We start from the raw sequence: 16,310 nt of genomic DNA on the forward strand, positions 1-16,310 counted from the left end.
AATATATATAGTCAAAAATTATCAAGGGGTAAACTAAGAAGAAGGAAACAGAATAATCCAGAAAATAGATTCTAGCACAGGGTAAAAGTTTAGGAATGTCCTAGGACAATAGCTAGGCCAGAAGCCTAGGCATAAACTGCAGATTAAAGCAGGATATAAGAGCAAGGCAGGTGGGAGGTGGGGGGGGGGGGGGCAGGGGTAGGGAGGAACAGATGTGTTTAAATTATAGAGAATATTATTTTTTTTTAACGTTTATTCATTTTTGAGAGAGCATGAGTGGGGGAGGGGCAGAGAGAGAGGGAGACACAGAATCCAACGCAGGTTCCAGGCTCTGAGCTGTCAGCACAGAGCCTGACACGAGGCTTGAACCACGAACCATGAAATGACATGAGCCAAAGTCTGACACTTAACCACCTGAGCCACCCAAGCGCCCTAAATTACAGAGGATATTACTGATGTGTGTCAGAAATGTAGCAAAAATAATTGGTACAACCACAGAAACACTGGAAAGTGTTAAGATGTAACAGTTATTAACCTTATAAAAAGGAAGGGTTAACGTTGCACAAGAGGCATGCACATAGACTCTTTGTCTATACCATCATAATAATGTAAGTTCTTTTGGGATGAAGATAGCCTGATGGAAATAGACATTGTTTTCTAGTTTGCTCAGTGAACTGAAGTATAGGCTTTTATGAGAACCAGTGTTCTAAAGGGCTGTGTCTTCTGCCCTGTGCTCTTTTATTCAGGCCCAGTGCTGGGTCAGTCTTTGTACCTCTTTAATCAGGCCATTGTCTGGTTGTCCCCACCTCTGCTTGATGACAGAATAGGTTACTTTACTTCTTTTATCAGTTTTCTATCAGCCAGTGTCTTTAGGGGAAGTCTCTTCTAGAATAACTTTGTTCCTGATCTGGTTTGGGGAAAAACCTAATTATGAGTACCTTTATTAATCTTGTTTAAATAGATGATTCTTTTTTTAATGCCCTCTAGGAAGTAAGAAGAAAGAAAAGGAACGGCCAGAAATTTCTCCTCCATCTGATTTTGAGCACACTATTCATGTTGGCTTTGATGCAGTTACTGGAGAATTCACTGTAAGTTTACCAGACTGGGACTCGTTTATGTCCCTGCACTTAAACCTTTCCTTGCATCATTATGTTTCAAGTTAACTTTTCTGTCCACATGTTAACTGTGAACTTTTAGTGCTTTTCTCTTATGAAAGTGTTTGTGGTTGGATGTATCTTTCTTCTAGGGAGCTGAGCCCATTAGTTAAGATTATGCAAAATAGACTTAGAAAAATTGACCTTTAGAAAAATAAGACCTACAATTTAGTCAGGCCTGCAGTTATGCAGATTGACTTGTTTTTTATGTATCTTGTCATTTTCCTCTGGAAGTTGATTTTATTAGAGCAACTCAAAACCACTAATTTCTTAATATGTTTTTTGTTAGGGCATGCCAGAACAGTGGGCTCGATTATTACAGACCTCCAATATCACCAAACTAGAGCAAAAGAAGAATCCTCAGGCCGTGCTGGATGTCTTAAAGTTCTATGACTCCAACACGGTGAAGCAGAAATATCTGAGCTTTACTCCTCCTGGTAAGATGTCCAGCAATGGTAAAAGGCTGATTCAAATGGGATTGCAGAATTTTGAAGCACACCTAGATAAAAAGATTGCTTCTGGAAAAATAAAAACCTAAGCTATGGTTCTTGTCTCTACTTTTTCCCCTGCTCTAGATCTGCCTTTTGTAAACTGATTGGAGCAGCTCTCATGCATAATTTGGAGTCTGGGGAGTATGCTATTCTCTTAGTTTTGCCAAAAGTGGATGTTTTGGCCTATTGTTTGTTTTTTCTTGTCACTGCTTTTGAATGACTCCCAGCAATAGAAGAGAAAGATGCTGATTTATAGGCATGTTCATACTAGAAATATATTTATTGTCAGTGGGACAGGAGGAGCATTGTTTTCCTATATTAAACACACAGACTATGAAGTAAAAAAATGTTTAAGTCATTCAAAAATTTGAAATTGGTTCAAAAATATATGAATATAAAATAAGCATTAGAACTTAAAGATTTTATACCTTGGAATTAAAATCATTTGGTAAGAATTGGAGTATAGTGGATTTTTAAAAATAGTTTATTTGTTCAAATCAGGATCAGAATAAAGTCCATACATCACTGTATCTTTTGAATCTCTTTCGATATTTAGGCTTCTTCACACTTATTGTTAGATTCTCTTTTCCTTGCATTTTATTTGTTGAAGAAACAGGATCATGGGTCCTATTTCCTCTAGTGGATTTTGCTAATTACATCCCCAGGGAGTCATTTAATATGTTTCTCTGACCCCTAAAGTCATACATGTACTTTTTAAAGTTTTTTTAATTTTTAAAAAATTTTTTTAATGTTTATTTTTGAGAGAGACAGACAGAATGCAAATGGAGGAGGGGCCGAGAGAGAGGGAGACACAGAAAGAATCTGAAGCACAGAGTCCAGGCTCTGAGCTGTCATCTCAGCACAGAGCCCGACGCAGGGCTTAAACTCACAAACCGAGAGATCATGACCTGAGACGAAGTCAGACGCTTAGCTGACTGAGCCACCCAGGCACCTCCATACATGTACTTTTTAAAAACATGATTGAGCTAAAATTCACCCATGTAGTTTTAATTAATTGTACTTAATTTGACTGCATTTTCACAGAAATAAGGGCTATGTTCAAGGAAGAAATAGAGACCACTTGGCCAAATGATCTTGACTTTTTTACCTAGATCTCGACCTTTTTATCCTTAGCAAAAGGTCAGACTTGTCCCTAGAACTTTTGTGTCAGCTAGTAAATCTGTGTAAATTAGTATTTTTTTAAATCAGTGTTTGACCAGAAAATGGTATATTCTTTTCACCCTATATATATCTTTAATATATATGTTAAAGTCACGTTAAATATATACCTTTAATATAATCACATTTATAAGTTACACTTATTTATATAATATATAAGTATGTTTTGTATATTATGTTAATTTATAATGGTAATATATTAATATATGTTAAATAACATGTTAATATATGCATAATGTGTTCACATATTATTATATATTATTACATATGCATATGTATAAAATGTAAATTTCCCTGGGCCTTTTGAAAAGTAAAACAAAACAAAACTTGCTTTTCTAAACGCCAGAATGAATATTTTGACATTTAATGTTAATGAACTGTGTTTTGCCTTCAGGAATATGCTTTCTCATTTTAAAAAAAAAATGTTTTTAATGTTTATTTATATTTGAGAGAGAGAGAGAGAGAGAGAGAGAAACCATGCATGAGTGGGGGAGAGGCAGAGAGAGATGGAGACAGAATCAGAAGCAGTTTCCAGGCTCTGAGCTGTTAGCACAGATCAACACATGAGCCGTGAGATCATGACCTGAGCTGAAATCAGAGGTTTAACCAACCTAAGCCACCCAGGCGCCCCAAAGGAAAATTCTTGACATAAATTTTGATCAAAAAGAAAGCATATTCCTGGGGCACCTGGGTGGCTCAGTCGGTTAAGCGTCTAACTTCGGCTCAGGTCATGATCTTGGAGCTGGTGAGTTCAAGCCCCTGAGTGGGGGCTCTGTGCTGACAGCTCAGAGCCTGAAGCCTGCTTTGAATCTTTGTCTCCCTGTCTTTCTGCCCCTCCCCTGCTCATTCAGTCTCTCTCCGTGTGTCTCAAAAATAAATAAACATTAAAAAAAGAATTTTCCTTGGGGTGCCTGGGTGGCTCAGTTGGCTGAGCCTCCAACTTCCGCTCAGGTCCTGATCTCGTGGTTTGTGGGTTCGAGCCCCGCGTTGGCTCTGTGCTTGCAGCTCAGAGCCTGGAGCGGTTTCAGATTCTGTGTCTCTGTCCCACTCTGCCCCTCCCCCACTCGTGCTCTGTCTCTCTCTCTCTCTCTCTCTCTCTCAAGAATAGTAAAAAAACATAAAAAAAAAAATTTCCCTTTGTACAACTGCCATTGTCTGAATAGTAGCTTTAAGTTTCTCAATAGTTTACTGAAGAAAGTATTGCTATGAATAAATTTGTTTTATTTTAATTACACTTTGACAAGTTTAGTTTCAGATATGTTTTTAATAACTTTATTAAAATCATAGTTCACATGCTATAAAATTCACCCATTTGAAGTATATACATCAGTGATTTTTAGTAAATTTACAGTTCCATTAAGATTTGAGATTTTTTTAGCACAATCTTGTGTAAATTCTTATTTTAATATTGATACTGTCATTTTTCTGAAGACTTAATTCAACTTGAAATCAGTCTAAGAACATTTTACTTGCTCTGCTTTGTATTTTCTTCCTTTATTATATAGAAGTTGTTTTATTTTTTGAGTTTGTTGACTTAGCATTATTTTCTGTTCCACATCCAGAGAAAGATGGCTTCCCTTCTGGAACACCAGGAGTAAGTTAATACGTTACTTCTTGTAACTCTTTTTCTAACTTAAGTTACCCAAAACAAATCTCAGTTTTTATTTTGCTTTCTAAAATAAATTACAGCCACCAGAAAAAAAAGAACTACTTAACATGTCTTTCTTATTTATTTATTTATTTATTTATTTATTTATTTATTTATTTATTTATTTATTTTAAATATGTTTTAAGCTAGCTGCTTGATTAAGCAAATAAGGAAACCATATTAAGTAAATAGAATTTCCTCAATTGGGAAGAAACAGTCTCCTCCTAGAGTTATGAAGACTAAATGAGGTAATATGTAAAGTACCTACTTAGCACATATCTGGCGTATAATAATAAACTCTGTATAAAGGTTAACGTCTTCCTTTATTTGATTAGCCACCATTTTTTATGGTGATAATCTGGCTGTTTAAAATGACCAAAAATGACTCTGACTTATGTAAAGCCTAGAGGATCTTTGTTTTTGGTCTTAACAAATAAAGTGATTATTTCCTTTTAAGACTTGTTTAAAGGGTGTAAAATTCTTCATATAAAAGGTATAAATTTTCTTTTAAGAAAACTTGATATTTACTGTAAACATTTATTTCATAAACTCAATTTCTATAAGTTATAGAATTGCCTTTACTCTTTAAGTGATTATATTAGAACCAGTGAGGTTTTATCATTTTGAAATGAGGTATTAAATACGTTTTTTCAAGTATGTTAAAAAGAGAGTCCTATTTTAACATATTGTTGTATTTGATGTATCTTCCTTACTTTGCTCATGTGATTAATACAGCTGAATACCAAGGGGTCAGAAACATCAGCAGTAGTAACAGAGGAAGATGATGATGATGAAGAGGCTGCCCCTCCTGTTATTGCCCCACGACCGGATCATACAAAATCAGTGCGTGTCTGATTATTAATTGGACTGTGGGTGTCTGGGCATGTGTGTTTAAAAAAAAAAAAAAAAAGTAGCAGTCTGTATTTGACTTCCAGTGATGAATTTTCAAAAGCCCTCAGTATGGGGAAATTTGACTAGGAGATCTTTACCTAAAATCCACTCATCAAAAAACTAATTTTTTATTGAAAACTTAAATTGAATGACTTCCTTAAAAGTTAAAATACTCATTGTTTTTTCTTTCTATATTACACCTTCTCTTCCAGAGAATTCATCTATTTCCCTGACTTTCTCTGTTTATTTCAATGCAGATAACTACTATATCTGAAACCTAACTCTTAACTTCTTACCCAGATTGTGTACATTATCTCCCATTTTACATTTCTCTCAAGGTCTTGATGTCATTCAGGAGGCTGCTGTGTGTGAAATTCCCAACCGGATATGGGAGAATTTAATGACCTCAGATAGAGGCAGAAAGAGTCCTTTGCCTCCCCCTGTACTAGCACAAGGGAAGTGTGGAGAAGGTGCCGTGTTGTGGAACGCTGGCACACTTGACAGGAAGGACTCTGAGGACTGCCACTGGATCCTGATCTAATGAGAGAGGCCTCTGATTTCTTTGTTGACCTCCTAGAATTGGCTGCTTAAAATGAAATAGTAGAAATCATCTTTGGGTAAAAGTTTTTGTGAGAATTAGTAGCTACTAAGACAAATCTGAAAATATTCTCATCGTTTAGAACAACTGGAGAAAATTAGTTTTGGTTAGAAATCAAAGAATTGAGGGGCACCTGGGTGGCTCAGTCGGCTGAGCAACCGACTGGATTTTGGCTCAGGTTACGATCTTGCATTGGGCTCCATGCTGGAGCCTGCTTAAGGTTCTCTCTCCCTCTGCCCCTCTCCCTTGCTTGCTTGTGAATGCTTTCTCGCTCTCTCTAAAATGAAAATAAAATAAAAACAAACAAAAAATGTATCTTAAGTCAAAGAACTGAATAGTGTGCCAGTAAGAACACCTAAAAGTATTTTTCCTCAGATCTCCGTTATTGACTCTCTCTACAGATTTATACACGGTCTGTAATTGACCCTATTCCTGCACCAGTTGGTGAATCTAATGTTGATAGTGGTGCCAAGTCTTCTGACAAACAGAAAAAGAAGACCAAAATGACAGATGAAGAGATTATGGAGAAATTAAGTATGTTACCTACATTTTACATTATTCTTAAACTGCTAATAGTTCTTGAAACATTTGGCTCAGATGGGTTTTAATTTATACCTTATATTTTGGCTTAAGACATAAAAAATAGTTTTCTTCTAGGAACAATAGCTTTAATTAAAATCTCCTGAAGCCAATCATACTCTAATTTGCTTTGTTTATTATGTGTTGACTATTGAGTAATGTCTTTGCAATGGTCAGTACCTTTGGGAGCAGTACTTTTTCCCAAAGGGCCAAATCTAAGGCTCATGATTAGAGACCTTATTGAAAGAAATTTGTCTATATTTATGCATACTTCTAGCTTCTCAGTATGAAAATACAAAATGTTCCCAAATAACTAAACAATATGGCATTCCTGTATAGATATATGTGTAAACATTAAATATATTTTTTTCTCTTTTCCCTTTAAATCCATCAGCTGCCATTGGCCTGAATCAACCATTGGAAATAATGTACACAGTGCCAGGGACAGGGTAGCAGTAATGTCTGGTCGCAAGTCTACAACAGCTGTAGTTATAAAGAGCACTTTATATAGAGAGGGATCAAGGAAAAATACTACAGCTATAGTAGCTCTAGACCTAAGATTGGGTACCTATATAAAATTGGATTATTTGTGTGAGTTTCCTTGATATGATCCTATCTCCTTTTACCTTAAGCAAGTGAAGACTTTGTGTGGTTTTCTCATGTTTTGACTTAATGATAGTAAGAATATAAATTATAGTTTTATATCCAAATCCTGATTTTAAAACTGTTCATTAGTTGTGACTTTGTGAACCTTCCTAAAACAGATACATGATTAGTTCATACTAAAGTAATCTTTATAGTAATAAGTGGCTTCCTAAATATATTGGAAGGTAGAAGATATATGGGAAGAGTCAGAAAAGCCATTTAGGTTTATTCACTTGGATATCATTTATGTATTATTTCTGATAGTAAGTAGTTTCATAACTTATCATTAGTTTAATACATTTCAGTGTATTAAAGGATACTCATCCTTACCCAAGAATTTTCCAATTAAGACTGAATCTCCTACATCCTGAAAACCTCTTACATTCTTAGGCAGACTAACACAGTTGGTCATTTTAAAGTGTGTTTATTTTTGAGAAAGTGATAGGATAATGAAGACATTGGTTAGGAGGTCCAACCTAATGTAAATAATATGTTCTTGCTTCTGATAAGTTTCATTAGTGTTTTGCTTTTGAAACATACATTATTTTTAAAATTTAGTGTTATGTTTGAAAGCTAATGTTCTAAAATCAGTAGAGTTTATTAGGAATAATGATGGAATTAGTTTACAAATTTAAAATACTTGACTGAGTTTCCAGTGTTTTGTTTGTTTTTTGTTTAAAATAGGAACTATTGTGAGCATAGGTGACCCTAAGAAAAAATACACAAGATATGAAAAAATTGGGCAAGGGTAAGTATTCATGAATATATTATACAATATTTAATAATTCTTGGGTATACAGTATGATACCTCTTTTTTTTTTGCCTGTTGACATTGAACACTTACAGTATTCTATGAGTGGTATTCTTGTAAGTAATGCATTTATTTCTACATGCTACTAAAAACTTGTGCCGTTTAGCAATAATCTTACATTGCTTTTTCTTGAATGTTATTTCCCATTGGTTGTTAAGAGATTAGATGGGGAAATTGCCCTGCCCATCAAATACATTTAAAAGATAATAAGAACATTTACTACAAGATTATAAGCAATAAAAGCATGTATTTAATCACATCACTGAATATTGGTTTTTGAGTCTGATACCCTGATTTTGTCCAGTAATTTGTCATTTTTACATTTTTTTTAATGTTTATTTTTGAAAGAGAGCATAAGCGGGGGAGGGGCAGAGGGGGAGGAAGACAGAATCCGAAGCAGGCTCCAGGCTCTGAGCTGTCAGCACAGAGCCCAATGCCAGGCTCAAACCCACAAACTGTGAGATCATGACCTGAGCTGAAGGCTGGCGCTTAACTGGCTGAGCCACCCAGCCCCCCCCAGTAATTTGTATTTTTAAACTATACTTGGGACTCCTCAGTCGGTTGAGCACTGACTTTGGCTCAGGTCATCATGATCTTGCGGTCCGTGGGTTCCAGCCCTGCGTCGGGCTCTGTGCTGACAGCTCAGAGCCTTGGAGCTGTTTTGGATTCTGTATCTCCCTCTCTCTCTCTGCCCCTCCCCCACTTGCTCACAGTCTCTCTCAAAAATAAATGCCAAAAAAAATTTTTTTTTAAACTACACTTTTTTTCTGTTGCTTGGGAGCAAATGACCATCTTCAATTTTTAATTTTTTTTAATGTTTATTTTTTGAGAGAGAGAGTGCGTCTGCATGAGTGGGGGAAGGGCAGAGAGAGGGAGACACAAAATCTGAAGCAGGCTCCAGGCTCTGAGCTGTCAGCACAGAGCCCAATATGGGGCTCAAACTCACGAACTGTGAGGTCATGACCTGAGTGGAAGTCAGATGCTTAACCAACTGAGCTACCCAGGTGCCCCAACCATCTTCAATTTTTAATGTTATTAATCACTGGAAAAGTATTCTGTGAATTTAGAAAGAGAACTTAAGTCTTTTTTGAAAACTTACTTATGAATCTGTTTGTATATATGAATTTCTTTTTAAAAGTTAAATTTAAGTGGTGCCTGGGTGGTTCAGTTGGTTGAGTGAGTGACTTGATGTTAACTCGGGTCATGATCTCAGGGTTTGTGGGTTCCAGCCCTTCATGGGGCTCTGCACCGATAGCTGGAAGCCTGCTTGAGATTCTCTCTCTCCTTCTTTCTCTTCCCCTTCCCCTCCCCCACTTGTGTGCACACATTCTCTCTCTCTCTCTCTCTCTCTCTCTCAGAATAAATAAACTTAAAAAAAAAAAAAAAAAAAGCTAAATTTAGGGGCATGATCCCAGAGTAGTGGGATCAAGCCCCATGTCGGGCTCTTCACTAAACGTGGAGCCTACTTAAGATTCGCTCTCTCCTGCCCTTCTCCCCTGCTTATACTCTCTGTCTAAATTATTTTAACAAACACAACTAAATTTAGTTGCATCACTGGTTTAATAACAAAAATTTAAAATCATCTTAATATTCTTGAGCATGATAATGGATAAATTATATTGAATAATATAAATAATTATTATTATGAATGAATAACACCTATCCCAAATCCAATGTTGAATTAACGTTAAATCACATGGGGCACCATGGGGGCTCAGTTGGTTAAGTGTCCAATTTCAGCTTACATTATGATCTCACAGTTTGAGTTTGAGCTCCCCATCAGGCAACTCTGCTATTAGCTAGTGCAGAGCCTGCTCTGGATCCTCTCCCTCCCTGTCTCTCTGTCCCTCCCCTGCTCATGCTCTTACTCTCCCTCAAAAATAAACATTTAAAAATTTTTTTAAAAATTGCAGAAAAATCTATAAAATGAAACCCTTAATAAGAAATTTAAAAACTATGTTAAATGTATTTTATAGTGATACACACCCTATGTCCTTTATAATTAAAGTGTAGGAATGTGCTTGGAAATGGTGCACATCAAATACAGACTACTTTTGGGAGAAAGGAGGATGCCTTTGTAAAGTGCACACAAGGACATTACAAATTTATTTGTAGTTTTTTTGTTTCGTAAGCAGGGAAATGGATCCATGAGTATCTATCACTTTTATCTTTCTTTTTATGACAAATTTCTAACATAAGTTTTGGCCACAGGGATTACCTTTTTCTTATTTTTCCCCCTTTTGTTTTGCTTTTACTCCTGTTCAAACATGTTAAGTCTAGGGGCGCCTGGGTGGCTCAGTCGGTTAAGCGTCCGACTTCGGCTCAGGTCACTATCTCGAGGCCTGTGAATTCGAGCCCCGCGTCGGGCTCTGTGCTGACTGCTCAGAGCTTGGAGCCTGTTTCGGATTCTGTGTCTCCCTCTCTCTCTGACCCTCCCCCGTTCATGCTCTGTCTCTCTCTGTCTCAAAAATAAATGTTAAAAAAATTTTTTTTAAAATAAATAAATAAATAAAAAATAAACATGTTAAGTCTTGGGGTGCATGGGTGGCTCAGTTGGTTAAACATCCTACTCTTGATTTCAGCTCAGGTCATGATCTTATGGTCATGGGGTTGAGCCTGGTTGGGCTCTTCACTGACAGCACGGAGCCTGCTTGGGATCCTCTCTCTCTCTCCCTCTGTTCCTCCCCTGCTCGTGCTCACTTATGTTGGTGTGTGTGCGCTCTCTCCCTCTCTCAAAATAAACAGATAAATAAAAGATGTTTAAGTCTTAAGTGTACTTTAATCCTTTTGTAATCGTTCTAAGTATAAAGTTTTTAGATATATAAATGATAGTGATTTAGAAACCTTAAATCTGGTTGTGTCTTTTTTCCCCCTAGGGCTTCTGGTACAGTTTTCACTGCTACTGATGTGGCATTGGGACAGGAGGTAGTTTCTTTTTCATACTTTGGGTGTTACCATTAGCTTTTAGTGTAGGAAGAAACTAGACACATCTGTGAATAATCAGTAGGAATCTTTTTTTCAGTCGAATATATTGGAAGAATTACTTTATGTAATTTTGTAGCACTTTTCTTAATAGGGAAAAAAAGAAGGAATTATGCATTGAGTTTCATAAATGAGCAGATATTTTAAAAATTATTTTCCCAGCTTGGAAAGAAAAGAGGATTCATTCCTGGCATTGGTATGACCTTGGGCTGATTAATCAGGTTTAGAGAAAATACAAAAGTAGTTAGGTTCTGTGTATTACAGAGCATTGTGCATTGCCAGTGTGGAAGTAAAAGTACTACCTGTGAGTAAGCTCACTGATAATATAATAGATACACAATAAATTAAATTATTACCTGATTGGTGTTTGTAATTTTCTAAGAGAATTAGAAAACTTGTTCTGATTTTTCTTGTTTCTCTTTCCATCATAGGTTGCTATTAAACAGATTAATTTACAGAAACAGCCAAAGAAGGAATTAATCATTAATGAAATTCTAGTGATGAAAGAATTGAAGAATCCCAACATAGTTAATTTCTTAGACAGGTAAATATGAGTATTTCAAGTCTCCTGCTGTTGGGGGCTAGCCCCTTGAGTTAAGACTGAGTAGAATGTCAGTGTTGAAAAGTAAGCTTGAAGGAGGAGGAGAGGTAAAAAATAACACATTGTAGTTTAGCAGGCCTTTTTCTACATATATCTCACTTGGCAAGTTAGAGAAAGCAGTTAAATGAAGGACATTGCTGCTGGTGCTTGTATTAATTATAAATGATCACAAGCAGCAACATTAATGGAATGAGTTGTGATTAATGTGTTGACTAACAGGGGTGCCTGACTACATGGTTTCTAAACTTACATCAGTTTTTATTTTAAATGCTGTCTTTCATGGGCAGATAGTGTGTCAAAACCTCATTTAATTTTGGAGTTGATGTTAAATAGCAGAACAGAAAGCAGAATAGAAAATTATATATTGTACCATTATGCAATTACATATATGTGAATGAAAGAAGAATAATAGAAAAATAAAAATTAAAATAGTGATTATATTGGAGATAGAGGATTATAGATGACTTTCTTAGTGCCATATTGAAGTTTGTTTAGACTGGGGAAAAGATAACACATTTTTAGATTTCAGCCCTAGTAATAGGGGACATGTTCATAAAAATCCACTTCTCAGGTATATTTCCCTGCTTTTGGAAATACTGTTTCAAGTCAGTCTAGCATGGCAGGTAAGATAAGCCATAAGGTTTGGAATTAGTTACACTTGGCTTCAGATTCTAGTTCTGTCACCTACTAGCTATGTGAACTTAGATGAGTAGCTTCTCCAAGCCTCCATCTCTTCATCTGTAAAACAGGACTAATAATTACTGCCAAACAGTGTCATTTTAATTGGAATGATCTATGTATACACTCAAGCCACAATTGGGGGCAAACTTTCAAGTCACTAGGGAAAATCATAATGACCCTCAGTTAATTTTCTGTGCTGTTGCATTGCAGCTTGCCAGTTTTCTCCCTGGCTCTCAAAACTTCCAACTTTCTAGTTTTGTTATTAGGGTGCCTGGCATTTGAATTCTTCAACACAGAGTGGTGGTGAAATAAAAATGTGAGTGTATTTTGTGTGTTCATAATAATTTTAGCTACCTGATGGGAGATGAATTGTTTGTGGTAATGGAGTACCTTGCTGGGGGATCACTTACTGATGTCGTGACGGAAACCTGCATGGATGAAGCACAGATTGCGGCTGTATGCAGAGAGGTGAGTGTGTCCCCTTTTGGATAAGTTACAGCAATGTGTGGTTAAGCAGGAGGTAAAAAAAAAAAGGGGGGGGGGGGGCGGGAGCTTTTTGCACAGGTAATTTTTACTATGTGAAATACTCACTCCATGTGCATTATTCTTTGCAAGCGGCAAGCTTCTCCATACCATTTTATCCTACATGAGAGTTTAAACCCTTTCTTATGTATAAGATAATTCTGAAATGGAACATAGTTTTTTGAAGAGCCCAGCTCACAGGTAAATTTCAGCAGGGTGATCATTAAAATTTAGCATCCAAACAGGGTACTTTTAAGAGTGAAAGGGAGGGCCAGTCAACAGTAGAAACATGGACTGTCTCAGGCAAAGCAAGACACATGTTTACTTTAAGTGTTAAGTTTGCTTCTGGCTTTATAAATTTCATCGAAGGTGAAAAACTGGTTGTTTCTTGATATTCATTAATGAATTTTTAGACATACTGTTGCTTCAGCCAATAGAATTCTGCCAAATTGCCCAATAAGTCCAAGCCTTTGGTTGTTTCAGGAGGAAAGGAAATAAGAACTCTTTAATAGTTATAAATATTATATTTCAATAATATGATATCTCTAACAAAGAATGTTTGATCACTTAAAAGCTAATAAAAAGTTAAGAATTTATCTATTAATGGGGCACCTGGATGGCTCGGTTGAACATCTGACTTTTGATTTTGGCTCGGGTCATGATCCTAGGGTAGATTCAAGCCCTGAGTTGGCATTCTATTTATTCCTCTCTCTCTGACCTTACCCCACTCACACTCTTTCTCTCAAAATAAATAAACTTAAAAAAAAAAAAAGAATTTGCCTATTTATATATAATTTGTTTCTCTAATTTCTTTTCATAATTGTTTTAAAAATTATTTTAGGGGTCCCTCTAATTGGCAACTTAGAGAAAGCAGTTAAATGAAAGACAAATTTGTTTCTACTCATTTGTACCAGTGTTATGGGGAGGATTTGTTCTTTTCAAGAATCTGCTTAAATGCTTGGTAAATGTAATACAGTATTACACAATTTATCTGTTTTTCCTTGAATGAATAGTAGAATATTTTGAATGAGATTTTTAGTTGTTATTCATAATGTACATCCTTTATTTGTTGTTTTCCTCTTTTGGGGTAAGAAATAAAAACAGCTTTTTCCATGTTTATAATTTATACTCAGTTTATATTCAAAAACATAGGGGCAAGCAGATTTTAAAACTCTAATGTTCCTGTATTTAAGGAAGGAGTAAGTTTTTCCTCACTTCTGACTCCCATGCTTTCTGAAACATAGCATAAGAGGAAAGTTATTCTTTTATCATTGGTGTCTAGGTTGTGGATATAGCTTTATGTAAAATCCACTGTAAAAGTAATGGGAGAAAACATCTTACATCACATCTGTGAGCAGCTGGATGGAACTAGACCTCCCAGGATCTTACCTACTTTTCAGTGGCTAGATTAGACTTCTGAAGTCATGCTCAGGCCATAAGTACTGTGTGTGAACTTCCTTTGGACTTTCCAGGGACTGTTTCATTGATACGTGTTTTTCTTGTTTAGTGTTTACAGGCATTGGAGTTTTTACATGCTAATCAAGTGATCCACAGAGACATCAAAAGTGACAATGTGCTTTTGGGGATGGAAGGATCGGTTAAACTTAGTGAGTACAAATGAAGAAATAACATTTATTTGTTATACTTCTGCCTTTTGTTTAAGTAAAAAAAACAAAAAACCTATTGGGGCACCTGGGTAGCTCAGGTGGCTGAGTGTCCAACTCTTGATTTTGGCTCCTTCACAATCTCACAGTTCGTGGGTTCAAGCCCCACATTGGGCTCCGTGTTGTTAGTGAGGAGCCTACTTGGGATTCTCTCTCTCCCTTTCTCTGCCCCTCCCCCACTCACTCACTCACACTCTCTCTCAAAGTAAACTTCAAAAAATTAACCTATTAATATTTTTATGACTTAATATATGGAGGAGGACAAGGGAAAGAATGGTAAAGAATATGAGCTCTCAACTGGACAGCTTGGGTTTAAATAGCAGATAAGCTACTAGTTGCTGACTAATTTGGGGTGAGTTACTTAATCTCTTTGTGTTTATTTTCTCAATTATATGATAAGGAAAATAAGATTAAGTATCTGAGAATTTTTCTGAGGATTAAAAATGTAAAGCACTGAAGAAAAGTGCCTGGGACTGTTGTAATGTTGGTGCTGCCTTCCAAAGATAAACTAAAATTTTCTCTGTTGTCTGTTAGGGTAGATCTTTCTTATTAATGCTGTTCAGCTTTCTTTGGATTTGGTAAAGCATGGCCTATTTGAGGGAGGGCTATATGACCCTGACCTGAGAGATGACAAGGGAAAAAAAACTCTTATAAACCTCTTTTCCTAATTATCTTCTGTATCAGACATGATAGAGTCATGGAGGAAAAAAATCCTAGACTTCCTTTTCCTCTGTTGGCTATAATCTGTCAGTTTCATCCAGGCCCTCTGGAGGATTCAGGAACAACTTGTATTGAGTTTCCTGCAACTGTGCAAAATTCAAGGCATTTCTTGGATCAAGAAATCAAAAAGTTTTCCTTCTGTTCTGCTAGAATGTTTGGCTCCTTTTTCAACATCTCTTTTTAAAGATACTTCCTCCAGAGAGTATTCAACCACAAGAAAGAGGGTTCTGTTAGATGGTCAAAAATACAAGATTACGAATCTTAATCAGCAGGCAAATTACAAATGGACATTTTCCTACTGTTTTGGTGGATACACATGTAAACTGAATTAGACTTTTTTGGATAATATTTTATCCTGGCTCTTCCACATACTAGATGAATGATCTTGAGCAAGTTACCTAAAAATATGTATGCCTTAATTACCCAATTTGTAAAATGAGAATAATATTAATAAATATGCCTATCTCATAGAGTTATCATAAGGATTAGGTATGTTAATTCTTATAAGATACTTGGAACAGTCCCTGGTTGTTAGAAGTACTCATTTTAGCTATAAATATTACGATTTGATGGAACAATTGCTTTTAGGATTCTTTTCTATAGGTTTACTGAACATAAGCACAACAATAAACACAAAGTTGTTCTCTGCAACACTGTAAAAAAAAAAAAACCTTAAATGTCAAGGAGCATAGGAATGATAAAATAAATTATAAGCCTCTTTATTTTGTAATATTGCATATTTACAGTAATGAGGTAGATCAGTGTACAACTATGGAAAAATCTCTCAAAATAAATTTTAAGAAACAATATACTGGAGCACCTGGCTGGTTCAGTTGGTGGGGCCTGTGACTCTTGATCTCAGGTTTGTGAGTTAGAGCCCCACATTGGGGGTAGAGATTACTTTAAAAAAATAATAAAAAGCACTTTACAAAGTATCCTAACTTAGATAAAATAAACCATGCAGTTCATGGTAATTTTTGTACCTATGTAAATTCATAACAAGAAGTCTAAAGCTTAAGAACTTAAATGTTAATAGTTACTTTTTAAATAGAATGGGTCTGTAGAAGGGAGGAGAAAATTCTAGATTCTCATCTTGATATTCCCACTAAATAAACACTGAGTGCTAACCTAGGCTTTCTGCTCC

General features: G+C 35.9%; 1 protein-coding gene across 1 annotated transcript in view; it reads left to right on the forward strand.

The window, feature by feature from the left end:
• The window catches only part of PAK2 (p21 (RAC1) activated kinase 2), a 94,187-nt gene that overhangs the window by 60,614 nt on the left and 17,263 nt on the right, over window positions 1–16,310 (forward strand). Inside the window, exons 3-12 of the mRNA XM_019448730.2 lie at window positions 988–1,088; window positions 1,444–1,591; window positions 4,387–4,418; window positions 5,208–5,315; window positions 6,363–6,495; window positions 7,870–7,933; window positions 10,873–10,921; window positions 11,410–11,522; window positions 12,611–12,728; window positions 14,290–14,389. Of these exons, the coding sequence (XP_019304275.1) occupies window positions 988–1,088; window positions 1,444–1,591; window positions 4,387–4,418; window positions 5,208–5,315; window positions 6,363–6,495; window positions 7,870–7,933; window positions 10,873–10,921; window positions 11,410–11,522; window positions 12,611–12,728; window positions 14,290–14,389 (966 nt within the window). The remainder of the gene's footprint in view (window positions 1–987; window positions 1,089–1,443; window positions 1,592–4,386; window positions 4,419–5,207; window positions 5,316–6,362; window positions 6,496–7,869; window positions 7,934–10,872; window positions 10,922–11,409; window positions 11,523–12,610; window positions 12,729–14,289; window positions 14,390–16,310) is intronic.

Source organism: Panthera pardus, unplaced genomic scaffold, assembly GCF_024362965.1.
Source record: "Panthera pardus isolate Hobbes unplaced genomic scaffold, ASM2436296v1 HiC_scaffold_16, whole genome shotgun sequence".
NCBI lineage: Eukaryota > Metazoa > Chordata > Mammalia > Carnivora > Felidae > Panthera > Panthera pardus.